We start from the raw sequence: 16,948 nt of genomic DNA on the forward strand, positions 1-16,948 counted from the left end.
AGGTATGGATGGGAGATGATGGCGGGGGAGAAGGGAAGGGAGATGATGGCGGGGGAGAAGGGAAGGGGAGGGTGTCTGGATCGCCGGAAAGAGGATCGTCGACTTGCGGGGTAAGGAAAAGGAGAAAAAGAAGCGGCGGCGGCGTCGTAATGTGAAAGAGAGGGTCCAATTTCTGAAAGAAGAGAGACACGCCTGTTGTGAAGCATCTGCAAAAATGGTCTACAGCAACGCTCTCTTTCTTGCCTCCGACAGCCTAATGAGTGAAGTGCGATGCTGCTCAGTTGTGGTCAATATTCTCATCGGGCATTTGCAGTTAAGAAAGGATGTGAGATTGTAGTGTGATTTGATGCGTAAAAGTACAAAGGGGATCTGAGTAAGGAGAGGCAAGTTGTGTTTTCGCCCTGCGCTTGAATGTAAATCGACAGCAAGAAGCAAGTCGCCTCTATGAGTCTAATCATGGTCGTCATCAAAGGCAAGTCCATCAGTCCTACTCTGCAACTCCTCCTGCTCCTCTCGCTCTCTCTTCTCCTTCTCCCTTTGTTCTCTTGTATACAAGCTCCAGTCTACTTCCTGTGCACCCTCCTCCTCGGCTTCGTCCTCCTCAAACGTACCACCCTTCTCGAACAGCTGCTTACCACTTGGCTTGACTTTACTCTTCTTGTATTCTTCCCTCTCCTTCGCGGACATCTTGCTCATCTTTGCCTCCTCTTCCTTCTTTTCCTTCTCTGCCATCTCTGCCAAGAACTTCAGGCTCCAATCTGCGAATCGCTCTGGTGTGACAGCTGTACCACGGAACTTGTCCGCCTCGGCTTCAATCTCTGCTTCCCTCTTTGCGCTTGCTTTCGCCTCGATCTCTGCTACTCGGCGTTGAACCAGTGTTGTGACGCTCTCGCGAAGGTGCGAGGCAAGAGTGAAAACCATAGCCATACCAAGGGATTCTTGTGCTACTTCGTCCAAGCCCGATTGGAGTTCTGCTACTGCTGGACGATCTAGAGCTTCTCTTTCCTCGTTGTCCTCTTCATCAGAGGCGGCAGGGCCGAGTACGGCTTTTGTGTCTCGCAAGACGTGAATGGACATGTTTGGCGGTGCATCTGGGTATTCAGGTGTGTAGTGGATGCGGAGGGAAAGGACGATGGGTGATGGAGAGCCGTCTTCTACGCTTTCGGCCGGCGCTTGACCTAGTTCGAGACCGATAGAGAACAGAAGCGGTAAGACTTGTTCTTCTGGCTCAATGCGAATGTGAAGCTCTTCTGGGGAGATCCTTTCGAGTTCATCGATGTAGATGCTTTCGAGCACTTCGAGCTCTTCCGCCAATGTTGCTTCGTATTCTTCTCGTGATGGCATCTTTGCTGATTGCCTGATTGCAGCCGAGATGCCTGGATTGCCTTGCACTGCTTGCTATCTGGGCCGACAGATTCAGGCAATGAGGCGAGTAGTTGCCAAGGGAGCTTGTTCGTTGGGTGTCTAACGTGTGTGTCTTCGAGACAGTTGACATTTGCTTGCAGAGAAGAACGAGAAGCACACTCAAACTGACTTCCGATTTCCACAATTCTTTCAGGTCTCGGGCGATAAGTTTCAGAGCACAGCCCAGCCAAAAGCCAAAGATGCAACGCGAACCCTGAAAGTAAATTGGTGCCATTTTAGCGCTCGCGTGAGCTTTGACCACGAGCCAGCACCCAAAAAAAAAAAAAAAAAAAAAAAAAAAAAAAAAAAATAGTAGCACGACGCAGCCCGAGCCGAGTTCCGCGTTATCGTTGCGCTCGCTCCTGCACGCACGCATGCAAGTGGAGTCTCTCATGCTTACTCTTGTCATTGCTAAGGAATACTATCGCCGGACCATCGACTTTCCTCGCCAAGCGTAGACAACTCCGCGACCGATCGCAGGCCTCCCGCAGAGCACCACCTAAATAATCAGAGAGCTCCTCAAAGGAGCCAAGTCGCAACAATGGACGACCACGCTTCGCTTGAGATGTCGGCAGCATACGGTGAGCACTACTATCTCAACTAACCTTTCACCATGGATTGTGGCAATCTGTACTAATACTCCGTACCATCGCTCCTCTCCCGCTCTGTCCCTTTATCGCAGACTTTTTGCTCAAGTTCATCATCATCGGTGAGGCTGGCACGGGCAAGTCGTGCTTGCTACATCACTTTATTCACAATCAGTGTAAGTTCCAGCTCAAGCCCCATTCAAGCTGTAGCATTAGCTCGACATGCTAACCACAGCCTTCTTCACCTTCATCCTCTGCCAAACACGCTACAGTCAAGGACCAATCAGCACACACCATCGGAGTAGAGTTCTCAAGCCGTCTCATCAAGATTGGCAACAAAAGTGTCAAACTTCAGCTCTGGGACACAGCAGGTCAGGAACGTTTCCGTTCAGTCACACGCAGTTACTACCGTGGAGCTGCTGCTGCTCTTCTTGTCTATGATATTACAAAGTACGTCGCCCTCTCTTCTCCCTCTAATCTCCACACGCCAGCTAACGAATCTTCCGATTCCTGCCCTGCTTCCTACCGCAGACGATCGACATTCGAACCCCTCTCACGATGGCTCACAGATGCACGCGCACTTGCATCTCCAGACCTTGCTGTTGTTTTGGTGGGTAACAAGACAGACCGCGGGGAAGACGAACGAGAGGTTGGCTACTTGGAAGCGAGTAAATGGGCCAACGAGAACGGCGTGTTGTTCCTGGAGACCTCGTCTATGACGGGTGAGAATGTTGAAGCGCCATTCGCACTCGCAGCGAGGAGTATCCTACTGGCGATCGAATCGGGAAAGTTAGATCCGGAGAAAGCGGGCTCTGGTGTTTCGTACGGAGACAGAGCGTTGAGAAGAGTAGGTAGTGGCAGTAGGTTTAGCTTTGCAGATATGGATCCAAGCAGTATCAGGCCACACAGGAGAGGTGGAGCTGCGATTAGGATTAACGAGGTGTTTGGGGATAAGATGGGTGGATGTTGTTGAGTTGTACACCACGTTTGCTCTTTGTTTGGTTCGTTTGCACGCTATATACCAGATTGTCGTTCGTTCTTGGCTTCAATCACTACTTTGTTGATCAACGTACCTGCTTCTGTTCCGCTTGGTCCCATGGCCAACCTTCTCATGTGAGAAGCCGGACTCCGACTGATGCTCTCATCACACACCGTTCTGCGCTGTCCCTTGCACGGGCAAAAGTGATTCTGCATTACGATCAGGGAATAACAAAGTGACATTGTGACAGATGAAAAAGAAAAGAAAAGAAAAGAAAAAAAAAGAAAAGAAAAAAAAGAAAGAAAGAAACACCCTAAGCCTAAGCCTTGTTAGCAGGGTCAGTTCTAGGAGTCTCCTTCTGTTCCTTTACTTCGTCCTTTGCAGCATCTACCGGTGTGACCAGTGCATTTCGCATCGTCTTGACAAACGTGTTGTAATCCTGGAAAGCACCCTTTGCCGCATTTGCTTGCTGTCCTTCATCCTCGATATGGATCGAGGCGAACCTCGCATCCTGTACACCCCATCCTCTGTGCGAAGCAACCTTTTCAATCGTTTTGTGCAACACTGGAGCTGTTTTCTTGATGATCTCCTTCTTTCCCTGCTTACCCAGGTGCTGTTTCGTTTTGGCTTCAAGTTGAGTAAAGACATCCTTCACTCCATCTGCATGGAAGAATGAATCGAGAAATTCGTCGATTGATACTACTCCGTCGTTGTTGAAGTCCCTAACATCACCTTGCGACTTTACGTCGGGGCTAGCCCCATGATCAGAAGAGATGGAAAGAAGATGAAGCGCACCACCACCAAGCACAGGTTTCGACTCGGTATGGGAAGAAACGGTGGGAAGCACGTTTCCAGATTCGAACATATCCATGGTCCAAGTGACATTCTCGAGTGAGCCTGGGTGGAGGGGCGGAATGGAGCCCGAGAGGATAGAGTCGACTTCCGAGGACGAGAATGAGGTGCCAAGGTGAGAGGCGATGACGGATTCGGCCTTTTTAAGCATGAACAAGCGCATGGATTCTTCGTGTTCGACGGAGAAATCGGCGTCTGAGTCAACAGTAAGCGACAGGCTGGGATCGGCAATAGAAGGGGGAGAAGAGGAGGTGTGCGAGGACGAATAGAACCAAGAGGAGGAAGATGAGGCACCCTTTGCTTCGTGTCGTGCAGCTGGGTCTGAGACAACAGGAACAGGATGGTGGTATTGTTGATTCTGGCGGCTACTGAGCTTGATCATTCGATGCCTTTGTGCGGAAGCATGACTTGTGAGGCCGAGCAGGCACAAGGCTGCGAGAGAAAAGATCATTGGACACTTCATGGTAAGGAAGGCAGTGATTGGACCTCAGAATCTTGATTTGATGGCCGGAGGGTGATAGCAGCCCCAAATTATGGGACTCAGCTCAAACAGGCAGCCTTCTTATAGAGCATTCAAAGGGTACTGTGAGGTGGGTTGAAGATGGTCAAGACGCCGAGGACCATAAGGTACAAAGCGGACACGTGCCTTCATCTGAATCGCAAGGGGTGCTTGTAGTGGGCTGAAGCGACCGTTGACACGCCAATCCTCCTCATTAGCCTGAACAGCAGCCACAGTTGCTTTTGGCCGCACATTGTCGACACCGAACCCACTTCCGACCTTACAACCGGCCGGCGTGGATCCGTCGACGCACGTCCACACGCTACTACCACAACACTTCGCCTTATACTGGAATTTTCTTGCTTTACTGATGCTTGATTGTCGACATGCTTTCTGTGATTGTGTCTGTATGGCCTACGAGCTGTTGCTGCATCTACCAAGGAATGATATCATTCTTGTAATCCCTAAAAGTACCATTGTCGCCCTTCTTGAAACCACTCACCACATCCACCAGATTCTTCGCTGCCTCATGTGGCTCAAACTGCGCCTTGCTCCTGTCCAACGGCTTATCGCTTCCCTCACCACCCGTGAAATCCTTGCTCAAATTGCTCCTAACCGTACCAGGGTGCAAACCAACCGAAATGGCCGGCACGCTCCTCAACTCCAACTCCTTGCTCAACGTCTTAATCAGCTGGTTCAACGCCGCCTTACTTGCCCTATAACTGTACCAACCACCCTTCTGATTGTGCCCAATACTTCCCACCTTTGCACTCAAACTAGCAACAATGCTCAAATCACCCGGCAAAACCCCTTCGGCAAGGTTTTCCACATTCCCATCCTGAATCTTCTTCGCTTCCGCCCCGCGTGGGATCAAAGGAACGAAGTGTTTGAAGGCGAGAAGATGGGAGAATGCGTTGACTGCGAAGGTGTGGTTGAGCTGTTCGAGTGAGATTTGGGAGAGGTTCTTTTCGGCGTGGAGGATACCGTTGATATTCCAGAGAGTTTTCAGGCAGGATTCGCCGAAACGGGATGAGATTTCTTCGGCAACGGAGTGGTAGGAGTCTTCGGACTTGATATCGATGGAGAGAGTGTGAAGGCGAGAGGAGTCGAGGGAGGAATCGTCGGAGAGGATGGCGTCTTTGGCTCGAGAGGCGTCGCGAGAGAGAGCGACAACTTGAAGTCCGGTGCGAGAGAGGTATTGCTTGGCGATTTGGGCGCCGATACCTGAACAGCAGCGACGGTGAAGGCACAGAGAGATTAAAATGTCAGTAAGACCGTCAAGCTAGACCAATCGATCAGCACGGGCAAGGAGGATACTCACCACTACCGGTACCTTGAATGATAGCGACGTTGGGAACCATCTTGAACAGTTATCGAGTGGGTTGGAGAAAGTTGGAAAAAGGCCAGTGAGATGGAGCGGGAAGGTGTTGATGGTGCGGAAAGAAGCTATCCTCCATGTCGAGTCAAGTAAAGAAGCTAGTTTGTATGCTTCTATGCAATCCGGAAGAAGTTACAATCCTCTCTGAGCAGGTGGAGCCGACAGGCATCATGCGTTACTGTAAGCCAGCATGCATAGAGAGAGCTGTCAAATTGACAAAATCGATGGGATGGTTCAGGGTCCTTCTTCCATGCGTCATTCCCCAGCTCAAGTAGGCAGGCCGTGGTGAGTGAGAAGCTGCAAAAACCTCCACAACCCAAGCTCAAGCAAGCCAGCCGTATGACCATGACTGATGTGAGCCTAGTTGAAGTTTAAGAGTAATAAACACCACTTGGTTGGAGCTACGATCGAGCTCCTTTCATACAAGTGTATGCCAACAATGATGCTTACTTAGATTCAATGAGTTAAGGCTACAAACATGGGCATATATATGTGTTAAAACCATCCCTGAGGATGCTGTGCTGCTTTCAATGAGTCAATTGTCTCTCCTGTAGGGCCCCTTTGAGCCATCCCTCCTGCAGCGCTCCTGAACCATTGCCATGTCATCCTTCGTGTGTTTCACATGTCTGAGTCAGCTCGTGAATAAGTGGCATGTGCTTTCACAAGCTTCAGCAATTGGATAAACTCTGGAGATTTCCCGACATATCTTCAACTAGCCTTCTCTCACAGTGAACGACACTTTCTTCTCAACTGCGAGCTCTTTTGCGGTTCTCTACGGACACAGGCTTGCCAAATACACAGTCAACGATTCAAGATACTGGAAGGAATAAGCGTGCATGTCTAGAGATAAGATAACATTGTACAACCTGATAGCGAAACAGAAGCTGATCCTCCGAACTAATCGTCGTCAAAGGTAATCTTCTTAGCCTTTCCGGGCACAAGCTCCTTGAAGTGATCACCATAGCTCGAATGTGTCTTCTTCTTGATTGTGGTAGGGAACTTGGTCAAGTCCTCTGGCACCTTCTGATCGGCATCCTTCAACACCCTGATCAATTCACCGGCATGCGCCTTGTCCATTTCAGTGAAGAAGGTCAAACTCTTACCCGTCTTACCACCACGACCTGTTCGTCCGATTCGGTGAACGTAGTCCTCGATGGTCAATGGGAAGGTGTAGTTGATGACGTGCTCGACGTTGGGGATATCGAGACCACGGGCAGCGACATCAGTTGCTACGAGCAGCGGTGTCTCTGCGGACTTGAACCGCTCGAGCGAAGCAATGCGCTCGTTTTGACCCAAATCACCGTGAATGCCAGAGACGCTGAAACCGCCGCGACGGAGTGTCTGCTCGACACGCTGGGCTTCCTTCTTGTACAAGGCAAAAATGAGGATCTTGTCCTTGGAACTTTGTGCGTTGACGGAGCGGAGGAAGTCGTTGAGTCGGCGTTCCTTGGCGTAGCCGTCAGCGAGGACTTCGACGGTCTGCTCGACACGTCGGTTGGCGGAGAGCTCGTCGGAACCAACAGTGACGCGGACAGGACCATTCATGAACGACTCTGCGAGACCACGAACAGCAGGAGGCCAGGTAGCGGAAAACATCGATGTGTGACGACCGTCCTCGCGAGAAGTGCACATGCCGATGATAGCACGAATATCAGGCTCGAAACCCTTGTCCAGCATTCGGTCTGCCTCGTCGAGCACCAGGTATGTCACATCGGACAAGTCCAATGATCCGTCTCTTGCCATATCAAGAACACGACCTGGTGTGCCGACGACAATGCGGACTGTGGGGGTCTGGTTGAGCAATCGCACCTGCTCCTGCTTCGAGACACCACCGTAAAGGCAGATCATACCGATACCCATCGACTTGCCCAGCTTGGCCATGTTCTCCTCTGTCTGAATTGCCAGCTCTCGTGTTGGTGCTACTACGAGAACATTGACTTGCGCACCCCTGCCCTTCTTCTTTCCACCTTCCAAAACCTTGTGCTTGGTCACCAAGTGCTGCAGCGCAGGCAGACCGAAAGCGAACGTCTTGCCTGAACCCGTCTCGGCAATACCAACAACATCCTTGTCCTGCAACAATACAGGCCAGCAGCATGCTTGAATGGGTGTAGGGGTGGTGAATCCTTGTGCGTCAAGTGTCTTTTTGACGGCAGCATCGATCTTGCCGTCAAGCTCGCGGAAGTCCACCATCGGCAACGGTGGACGCTTGTTCGACTCCTCAGGTGCTTCGATGGTGATGTTGTTTGCCTCGAGGAAGGCACGTGCGGCGGCAGGGTTGGTGGGTGTGAATGAGGTGGATGCTACCGCAGCAGGGGTAGACTCGACCGAGGAAGCGGCCGCAGTAGCAGCGACTTTGGCAGAAGCCTTCTTGGCCTTCTTCTCCTCCTTTCTTCGCTTCTTGGCTGCCTTGTCGTCATCTTCGTCTGAATCATCAACAGAACGCTTCTTGTCCTTCTTTTCCTTCTTGCCCTTTTTCTCCTTCTTGGCGGGAGATGCGGGCGTGGGAGTGCCCTCGGCGCTGGAGGAGGCGGCGGCTGCGGCTGCAGCAGATCTTTTCTTCTCCTTCTTGTGCAGCGACTTGGCGCGATCCTCGAGCGCCTTTTCTGTTGTGCTGGTTGTCATTTTGTCGAGATGCGCTGGAATGTGGTACGGTGCAGGGTATGTATGGTGTGAAGAAGAGATAATTGCCCCCACTCTCGTAACCAACACAACTTGCACACATTCCTTCTTCTTCCTTTCTCCACCCTGAGAACGGATGGCGGGGACCAAAAAAAGCTAAATTTCCAGCAGAAAATTTCCACATTTCGCGGACAAATTTTCGGACCCTTCCCGATGACATACATGCATCGGGGCTGCACCAAATGTGTGGGATCTAATCGGCGATGGGAAATGTCAGACATGGCAAAACGTCAAGAGACGTCACTCGCTTAGGCGATCCGATCCTGGCCTTGGTTGGTATCAATCATCCCGCTGCGAGATGCTTCTTTGTCATGCCAGATGTCAACCTCAGATCTAATTGTAGCCCACAGTTGGCCCGTCTTTAGAGACTTACTTGAGCAAGATTCGAGCTTGTGCTTGCGCTGCCCTGCGTTTTTCTCCCCGCTTTGTCAAGGCTGAGTCTGTCCACCAAACATCCACTCAGCCATGCAAAAAGTTTCGAAGTGATTAAGCTTCTACCCTCTCTTCAGAACTGTGTCAGCTGGCCTGCTGCCTGTCTTTTACCCGTCCCTTCTGCGTTGAGAGTTCCATCGAAGGTGTTGGTTTCGCGATGCAGTGTGCGCTCGACGCCATTCTTGACCTGGATCCATTGAGAAGGGTTCTTTTCGTCGCGGCGACCGGTATCTCGCTGTATACGCTCTTCGATTTCGGATACACGCTCATCAGTGCTGTTGCTCTTACCATCATGCATGGTGTAGCTGCACCTTCGTCTTCCTCATCTCAACCTGGGCGGGTCAAGTCAGGATCCAAGGCAAAAGGCGGAGATAGGCTGAAGCAGCTTCGGTCGACCAAGCAGGGCGGAAAAGAGTCGGAAGGAACAGAAACAGAGACCGATGACGAGTCATCTGCTGCCTACCAGGCTCGCACCTTCCAACACCAGCAGCTTTCGCTCCGCAACATCGACTTTTTCCCATTGCTCAACCCAGCTGGCCTCACTCAGGCAACAACAGTGCATCGATTCTGGAGCTACGCTTGGCACCGATTGTTAGGTCGTCCCTTCGGCGTCTATGGTATTCTTCCGTTCACTTACGTCGCCTACCTCCTGCAAGACCTGTGGCAAGGCAAGTGGAACGATCCTAAGTGCAGACAAGTAAGACGATAAATCTGGCCTTCCTACCGCCCTGACCCCATGCGTGCGTTGGAATGTGGTCGAGCAGACTGGGCAAATGTCCTCGGCGCATTTACTGCTTCAGGTATCATTCATTCCGTCTCCGAATGCGCTGCATTGGGCGGCCGAGTTGCTGTGCCAATCACAAACATCTGGCTCAGCCGAGACCATGCGAAAGGAATGGGTCACGAGTTGAGGAACGAGCCGGCTCTGGCGTTCAGGTTGAGCCCGCTGCAGTTCGTGCCGCTGATCTCGGGCGCGGGCGAGTTCAGCTTTTTCTTCCTCAACGTGTTGCAGTTGTAGTTGAGGGTGCGGTGGGTTCGTAGCGTGATCAGTAAGGAGGTTGGATTGATTCTGGAGTGAACTTTGGATCAAAAATCATATGATATCTCTTCTATACATACATCACAGCAACACACGGCAATAATATCATTGCAATGAGTTGTGAGCATGCCGTCGACGATTTGGTATGAATTTTGTGTGCACCTTTGTGAGGCTTTTTTTTTGCTGCAGGGTCTCGGTGAAATTCACGGCCTTCTAAAGTCAACTTTTTCTTCTCAAGTCCACCTTCGCTTCTTCGCATCATCGTCCTCTCCAGCAATTCCACATTGCCAGCGTCACCATCAGGCCAAGTATGGAGACTGCAAGATCACTCTACTCAGCATCAACGGGCCTATGTGCTGACTCGGTCGAATCAGTACCCGGCTGTCCTGGCCTATTTGCCCTAGCCACGTACCAAGTAGACAAGCACGAACAGAAAGAAGCTCAATCCTCCTCCTCTTCCTCCACAGCAGCCGTACCCACACCGGACAATGACGCCGAAGACGACCCAGAAGACGCTCCACAAAGCTCAAGTCCAGCCTACACAAGACGTGGCACATGCAGTCTCTACTCGGTCTCCTCTTCCCTCGATGCCGATGGAAAAGTGGACTGCGAAAAAGAAGACATGATCGAAACGCCCGCTATTCTCGATATGAAGTGGTCTCTCACCCGCACTGGGGATGGTGTCAGAAGGAAGCTAGGTGTGGCAAATGCTAAGGGCGAGATCACACTGCATCGCCTACAACAGAGCAGCTCGGGAACAAAGCTCGAGTCGATGGGGAAGTTGGACTTCAACAACCATAACGCTCTGTGTCTAAGTCTTGACTTTTCTGATCGCAAAGGTGGCTATCCTGGCGGCTATGACGAGAGCAACCTCAATTCGGACACATCGTTGATAGTCTCACAAAGCGATGGATCACTAGCATATTTGTCAAGCCTTGAGCTCGCACTATCCTCCACCAACCCGTCTTCTGTCGAAGAAGTCACCAAGAATCTTTTCAACGCATCAATACACAAGTCAGCCGATAAAGACGAAGAAGACGACTGGGACAAAGCGTCAGAAGACGAGCGACAATCTTTTCTCCTCTCCTCCCATCTCACCCTCAACTCCGACTATCCCACTAAGCCTAACAGTCTGACAACCTGGAAAGCACACGACTTCGAAGCATGGATTGCCGCCTTCGACTGCTTCTCCCCCTCCACCGTTTGGTCTGGTGGTGACGATCTCACACTCAAAGGCTGGGATCTTCGCTCTTCCCTTTCCTCAACGAGCATCCCAGAACCAACATTTAGCTGCAGCAAACCGTTCAATGGCGGTGTAACTTCTCTCCAATCTCACCACTTACGGCAGCACATCTGGGCGGTAGGATCATACGACTCGCATCTAAGGTTGTGGGACGCTAGGATGCCGGCGAGTCCGTTGAGTGAAATAGAGGTTGGTGGAGGTGTGTGGCGGGTAAAATGGCATCCGGAGGACGCGAGGAGGTTGTTGGTTGGGTGTATGCATGATGGGTTTAAGGTGTTGAAGCTGGATGAGTTGGGGCAGGAGGGTGCAGGGGCGAGTGAACTGAGAGGGAAGGAGATGGAGGTGGTGAGGAGGTTCGATGAGCATGAGAGTTTGGCGTATGGATGTGATTGGGATCGTGGAATAGAGGACGGTGTTGGGACAAGAGTTTATAGTTGCTCTTTCTATGATACTAGACTGCACATCTGGAAGGCATAATTGCACAGCAATCTTATCTTTGCAACACACTCAAATGCTCTCAGTCAGTGAGACAATTCGAACCTTTGTAAGTTAAGATTGATAATGCTGTGCTGGTATGTGTGTATGCTAATGAATGTGTTTGTGTATATTTATGCTGGATGTGTATCGTCTCCTCTCCTCTACAGTCTGATCTCACCGAGCCTTCACTCCTCAGCAGCTCTGCCCAACTCCTCCCTCACCGCGCGATCCGCATACCAACTCCTCACCTTGGTATCATCACCAACCGAACTTAACGTCGGGCCATTCGGCCCGTTCGCCCAAGCCACCGCATTCACCTCTGTGTTCTTCACATGACCTTCCATCAACACCGCCATCCTATTCTCCCGACTCCGACTCGCGAAACCCATCTCCAACCCCGCCGCCACTCTTCTCTCTTCCTCCGTGTCTCTCTCCGCTTCATCTCCGCTCTGCTGCCTCCTTGCGTGCTCTCGTCGACTAGTGACATCCCAAAGCGCAATATTACCAGTATTGCACCCGACAGCGAGAAATCGATCATCGAAGAGCGCCATACGCGAAAAGAGCGTGTTTTGGCATTGAACTGGGTCGTACAGTGTCTGCACCTCGGACGGTGTGAGATGCGAGTCCAAAAAGGTGGACAGGGGGAGGGAGTAGATCTTTCCACCGGTGCAAGATGCGTAAAGGGAGGTGTAGGAGGAAAGGATCTGTGATACTCCATGGGCTCGTTTGAAGCTGCCCAGTCCAGTCGTGGACGATGGGGTGAGGAGGGAGAGATCGGGTGTTTCCCAGGTGGCTATGATGCTTTGTGGGTCGATCTGAGAGACTGGATCGCTAGATTGGGAGTTGCGGACGTGACGAAGATCCCAACACTTGATGATACCGTTTGCTGATCCACCGCTGAGCAATTTGTGTCCCTCGCCGTCTGGCAGGTAGGAGAGGGCTGTAACGCCGGCTGGCAAAGGCTGTTGCGCTTTCTTTCTCCCTCTTCCACCTGCCGTTGCAGTGCCATTTCGGAGTTGCTTGCGACCCTTCAATCCTACTGGAGCTCGGGGTGCGATCGAATTATGCGCAGCATTGATCGTCAACACAGGCCTCATCACCCCGTATCCGTCCTCGCTCTGCCCACTCGCACCCACTCTGGCATCCCAAATCCTCACACTCCCATCCCTCCCGGCACTAGCAAAGACCATCCCACAACCTCCATCGCCGTTCGTCGTCGGATCAAAGACAATCGTCCTCGGACTTCCATTGTGCCCTTCAAAGCTGCCCGTGCATTTCTGATACTCTGTATCCCAACTCCTAACCCCGAAATCGCTCGATCCTGACAGAATGCTGCGGTCGTCAAACCTCCATACAACCTCGAAGATCGCTGACGATGACGAAGCTTGCCATTGCGGATTGGCTGAGGGTGCTTTTGCGGTTTCATCTTGCCAAGGGAGAGTGTCGAGGAGTGTGATCCGTCCTTCATCGTCTCCAACGGCGAGCCACTGGGCAGATGGGTTGACAGAGCGAGAAGAGTAGCTGTAGGCGGCTGAGATAGGGTGTGAGAGAATGTCATCGTCGCAGCTACGGGGAATTCGGGTCATGCAAGAGGATGGTGAGACGAAGGTTTCGAGAAAGGAGGTGGTATTGATTAGGTGGCTGTATGCTGCAGATGAGGACCGGCTGCTGTGTAGAGACCGTCTGATGCGAAGGTTCTGCAAAACGTGAGGAAGAGAAAGGTGGCTGTTCCGGCCTCCTCCAAATGCAGATGATGGAGGATCGAAAGTGTGGTGTGACGAGAACCGTGATGTGGATGAGGTATATGCTGAGCGCTTCTGGCTACTCGATGTCAGGGTATGGTATCGTTTCGAAGGACTGAGAGAGGCAGGAGAAGGTCTCGCACGGAGGCGAGATGGGCTCTCTTGCACGACGCCAGCAAAGTCATCCTCGAAGCTGTCCAAGATGATGGGTCGAAGGGGTGATGATGTGGGTGGGGTCATGAGACCATGTTCCTGACGTTGCTGACTGCGTTGTTTGGCAGCTTTAAAGATACTGAACGCACGCGAAGGGGTGACGTTGCCACGTATGAGGAAGCCCTTCTGACGTTTTGTCGGTGTGGTCGGTATCGCTGCAGCTGCAGCAGCTTGTTGCTTTGTCGTAGCTGCTGTTGCAAAGGTGGATGCTTTCTTGGGACTCGCTCCCAGCCGTGGTCTCCTGGCTTGGTCCCCGGACGCAGGTGCTTCGTCACGAATACGATCTGATACGGCTCTCCTGACAGGACTTCCGATAGCGCTGAACCTCGGCCGTGTACCACTGATCCGCCCTGGCTGAAGACTCTGTCTGCCCCTCGAGCCACTTGCTCTTCCCAGCACCGAGCTGTCACTATCGCTATCGCTGTCTGTATCATCCTGAGCGTCGTTATGAAAATCAAAGTTGCAATCCGAAGCAGCCTCTTCATCCGACTGATGACCGAGAAAGAGTTGAAGTGATTTCTGTTTAGCCCACTGGTGTGGTTGGAGGATGTCGTGCCGTGACGTGCTTGCCAGCACGGATGGCGATGAGGGCGGCGAAAACATCATCCTGTACGCCGTTGGTCGATGATGATGTCCCGTCGTTGTCGTCGTTGCCGCTATGGCAGATGATGCGGTGTGACAACGAGGGTTACACGAATGACCACATTGTCTCGTCTCGCCACCAGTCTTCTGAACGCCAAAAAAGTGGCTAGACGCGCTTCTTTACACTTTACGCGTTCAACACGTCTCAATTGCGTGACGCTTAGAGTGCGAAAAGTAAAGAACACTGTGAGATCGAGCCTATAGAAAATTTCTGGCTTTTTCCGGTATTGTGGAGGTATGGCACATAAAATTTGAAAGCTGAGCGCGGACCAACTGCATTATTCGGCATCTGATTTTGTGCATCCTTTCTGCGTTTCCGCGGTGATTAGGAGATGCTTAACCTGCCGCTTGGTGGCGGCTGTACACTATCACTCAGCCTCAGCAGCACACGACATCCTTCCGATCAGCCACCAACCACCGCCAACCTCTTTTCAAGCTACCACCAATATAAGTCTGAATAGTCTGATGGTTCTAGCTCGCACTAGCCATCATACCAAAGCAATCCTCAAAACGCTTCCTCCAACTCGCAACACGCTTCTCGGCACAGGCGCTCTCGTTGGCTCCATCGCTGCTTTCTCCTCCGGCTACTTGAACCCTACCTCTTTTCAAGCCGTCGCCCACTTCACACCCACAGGCTTTTTCAACACACTGCGCTTCTTCTCCGCCACGCCCGCCACCTCGTTCAAAATGGGATCCACCGCCTCATCTCAAGCACCACCTGAATCCTTCCCCAAAGGCATGTCCAACGCGGAATGGCGTACCAAGCTCAACCCCGAGCAGTTCCGCATCTTGCGTGAAAAGGGAACTGAAATGGCCGGTACGGGTAAATATAACAAGCACTACCCCAAAGATGGTGTCTACACATGCGCAGGGTGCGACTCGCCTCTGTACAAGGCAACAACCAAATTCGATAGTGGTTGCGGCTGGCCTGCGTTCTTCGACGCTATTCCGGGCGCGATCGACAGGCACTCGGATAGGAGTTGGGGTATGGAGAGGATTGAGATCACTTGCAACAACTGCGGCGGTCATCTTGGACACGTATTCAAGGGTGAGGGATTCAACACGCCGACGAATGAACGTCACTGTGTAAACAGCGTCTCTATCAACTTTGACAAGGATGATGCCAAGATCTGACTGTTTTTCGGCTTTGGATATATAGCTGCGCCTTTGTCATAATGTAGATCTAATTTTGCCCAGTTTAGGTGTTTGTGTGTACGAATTTGTGTCATAGGAGAGTGGCTTTGGCAGTCATGCACACCGTCCCAGCTTCGTTCAGGGCCCAGAGTAAGGCTTTCTTCTTGTCTCCGCCTTCCCACGCACCTCGCAGTCGAATGCGTTGCTCGACTGTGAGAGGTGATGTTGCGCGATACTCGAACTTCTTCACTTGGCTTGAGAATGCGCGAGCAGCACAGGCCACGAGGTTGAGCAACAATGTCGCTGTGAGTGGACCATGTACTAAACAGTCTACGAACCGCCAAGTACAGAAAACGTAATCAGTTAAAGGGAGCCTGGACGGAATCTAATTTGTGGAATATGGTTGCTGAACTTACCTGGATGCCCTTCCTCATTCCTACAGTATTCTGGATCAAGGTGGATGCGGTGGGCGTTGAATGTCGCAGCAGAGTATCGGAACAGCGCTGCTCGTGTGGCATAGTAATCGAATCCAAAGTCTGACTGCTTCGCCTCAACTGTATCAAGCCCGGTTAATGAAAACACGGCTGTGTTAGCTTGCGTGCCCTTGCGGGCAACGTCATGTCCTCTGCTGCTACTTACCTTCCGAAGTATTTGGTGTCGTATCCGCCGGTGGTGGAACGTACTTACGCTGATCAGCAGGCATCTGCTTCCTATACACATGAGTCCTTCGCTCTGTCGACACAGTCCCCATGTCAGCCTTATACACCAACTTCCTGGTAACAAGCACCATCAATCCCGTCTTTGCTCCTTCCTTCGGCACAACGCTCTCCACAGAAACCTCACATTCCACCTCTTGTCCGACTCTCAGCTGTGCGCCCTGCTCGAACTCGAACGATCCACTAGCCCACATACGCTGATCTAGTCCTCCAGGTGGACCAAACCTTCTTTCTGTTCCATCAGTACCGAGAGTGCTTTCGCTAAGAAGGGGGTTGAATAAGACTAGCTCAGTGCCTAGTGGCACTGCTGCACCTGATGAGAGAGATAGTATGTCTTCGGAGCTATGCTTCTCTATGAAGCCAGGGGAAGAAGTGACGCGAGAGGAAGCATCAGAGAGCTTGGGAAGAACGAGGAGCAGCTGGCGTACTTTGTTGAGGTCGGCTGTGTCGCGCGACTTGGTTGTTTGAGACTGGATGGCTCGCGTCCATCCTTCCAGGCTTGATTTCGCAGCCTGATCCTGCTCCGGTGATGTGACGGTGTACGATAAGTAGCGTGGAGCTGCGCCGATACTGAGATGGTTTGCTTGTACGAGGGTTGGCACCAAAGCTCGAGCAAGCACTCTTGGCGTGACCAGTCGCAACATTCTGGATGAGATGCCTTTTCGACTAGGCCAGAGCATGTCGATGCTGGCCAAGGGACTGTCTAACAGTTAGTCAGGGAAGCATAGCTCGTTGTCGATGGTTGAGTGTCTCGTTCGTGCCGGCCAATGCTCCGGTTGCAAGCTTTACGAACTACGGAGAAGGCGTAAACCCCGCTCACGGCGGTGACCGAGCGCTTTTACGGGCTTTCTTCTACTGAGTGTGAGACCCTTGCGAGCAACACTCGATGAAAAAGATGAACGCCGGAAAGCAAATCTTTTGGAAGAAACGAT

At 51.8% G+C, this 16,948-nt stretch overlaps 10 protein-coding genes across 10 annotated transcripts; 4 read left to right on the forward strand and 6 right to left on the reverse strand.

Moving 5' to 3' along the window:
* Nucleotides 1-450: 450 nt before the first annotated feature.
* Nucleotides 451-1,344, reverse strand: UHO2_02682 (uncharacterized protein; the record flags this gene model as incomplete). Its single annotated transcript, XM_041555470.1, has 1 exon — nucleotides 451-1,344. One exon carries the CDS (start codon nucleotides 1,342-1,344, stop codon nucleotides 451-453), a length of 894 nt encoding a protein of 297 aa, XP_041411404.1.
* Nucleotides 1,345-1,945: 601 nt separating this feature from the next.
* On the forward strand, nucleotides 1,946-2,964 carry UHO2_02683 (putative GTP-binding protein; the record flags this gene model as incomplete). The annotated part of the gene is made up of 4 exons (XM_041555471.1): nucleotides 1,946-1,985; nucleotides 2,087-2,167; nucleotides 2,264-2,441; nucleotides 2,523-2,964. The coding sequence occupies 4 exons, from the start codon at nucleotides 1,946-1,948 to the stop codon at nucleotides 2,962-2,964; spliced, it is 741 nt and encodes a 246-aa protein (XP_041411405.1).
* Nucleotides 2,965-3,289: 325 nt separating this feature from the next.
* Nucleotides 3,290-4,285, reverse strand: UHO2_02684 (uncharacterized protein; the record flags this gene model as incomplete). The annotated part of the gene is made up of 1 exon (XM_041555472.1): nucleotides 3,290-4,285. One exon carries the CDS (start codon nucleotides 4,283-4,285, stop codon nucleotides 3,290-3,292), a length of 996 nt encoding a protein of 331 aa, XP_041411406.1.
* Nucleotides 4,286-4,754: 469 nt separating this feature from the next.
* UHO2_02685 (uncharacterized protein) lies at nucleotides 4,755-5,682 on the reverse strand (the record flags this gene model as incomplete). The annotated part of the gene is made up of 2 exons (XM_041555473.1): nucleotides 4,755-5,545; nucleotides 5,643-5,682. 2 exons carry the CDS (start codon nucleotides 5,680-5,682, stop codon nucleotides 4,755-4,757), a joined length of 831 nt encoding a protein of 276 aa, XP_041411407.1.
* Nucleotides 5,683-6,596: 914 nt separating this feature from the next.
* UHO2_02686 (putative DBP3 - putative RNA helicase required for pre-rRNA processing) lies at nucleotides 6,597-8,321 on the reverse strand (the record flags this gene model as incomplete). The annotated part of the gene is made up of 1 exon (XM_041555474.1): nucleotides 6,597-8,321. The coding sequence occupies one exon, from the start codon at nucleotides 8,319-8,321 to the stop codon at nucleotides 6,597-6,599; it is 1,725 nt and encodes a 574-aa protein (XP_041411408.1).
* Nucleotides 8,322-8,967: 646 nt separating this feature from the next.
* UHO2_02687 (uncharacterized protein) lies at nucleotides 8,968-9,519 on the forward strand (the record flags this gene model as incomplete). Its single annotated transcript, XM_041555475.1, has 1 exon — nucleotides 8,968-9,519. One exon carries the CDS (start codon nucleotides 8,968-8,970, stop codon nucleotides 9,517-9,519), a length of 552 nt encoding a protein of 183 aa, XP_041411409.1.
* A 640-nt stretch (nucleotides 9,520-10,159) lies between these two features.
* On the forward strand, nucleotides 10,160-11,569 carry UHO2_02688 (uncharacterized protein; the record flags this gene model as incomplete). Its single annotated transcript, XM_041555476.1, has 1 exon — nucleotides 10,160-11,569. One exon carries the CDS (start codon nucleotides 10,160-10,162, stop codon nucleotides 11,567-11,569), a length of 1,410 nt encoding a protein of 469 aa, XP_041411410.1.
* A 185-nt stretch (nucleotides 11,570-11,754) lies between these two features.
* On the reverse strand, nucleotides 11,755-14,130 carry UHO2_02689 (uncharacterized protein; the record flags this gene model as incomplete). Its single annotated transcript, XM_041555477.1, has 1 exon — nucleotides 11,755-14,130. One exon carries the CDS (start codon nucleotides 14,128-14,130, stop codon nucleotides 11,755-11,757), a length of 2,376 nt encoding a protein of 791 aa, XP_041411411.1.
* Nucleotides 14,131-14,631: 501 nt separating this feature from the next.
* On the forward strand, nucleotides 14,632-15,300 carry UHO2_02690 (uncharacterized protein; the record flags this gene model as incomplete). Its single annotated transcript, XM_041555478.1, has 1 exon — nucleotides 14,632-15,300. One exon carries the CDS (start codon nucleotides 14,632-14,634, stop codon nucleotides 15,298-15,300), a length of 669 nt encoding a protein of 222 aa, XP_041411412.1.
* A 91-nt stretch (nucleotides 15,301-15,391) lies between these two features.
* Nucleotides 15,392-16,660, reverse strand: UHO2_02691 (uncharacterized protein; the record flags this gene model as incomplete). Its single annotated transcript, XM_041555479.1, has 3 exons — nucleotides 15,392-15,630; nucleotides 15,717-15,854; nucleotides 15,940-16,660. The coding sequence occupies 3 exons, from the start codon at nucleotides 16,658-16,660 to the stop codon at nucleotides 15,392-15,394; spliced, it is 1,098 nt and encodes a 365-aa protein (XP_041411413.1).
* Nucleotides 16,661-16,948: the final 288 nt, after the last annotated feature.

The sequence above is a fragment of the Ustilago hordei genome, assembly GCF_900519145.1.
Source record: "Ustilago hordei strain Uho2 genome assembly, contig: UHO2_contig_04, whole genome shotgun sequence".
NCBI lineage: Eukaryota > Fungi > Basidiomycota > Ustilaginomycetes > Ustilaginales > Ustilaginaceae > Ustilago > Ustilago hordei.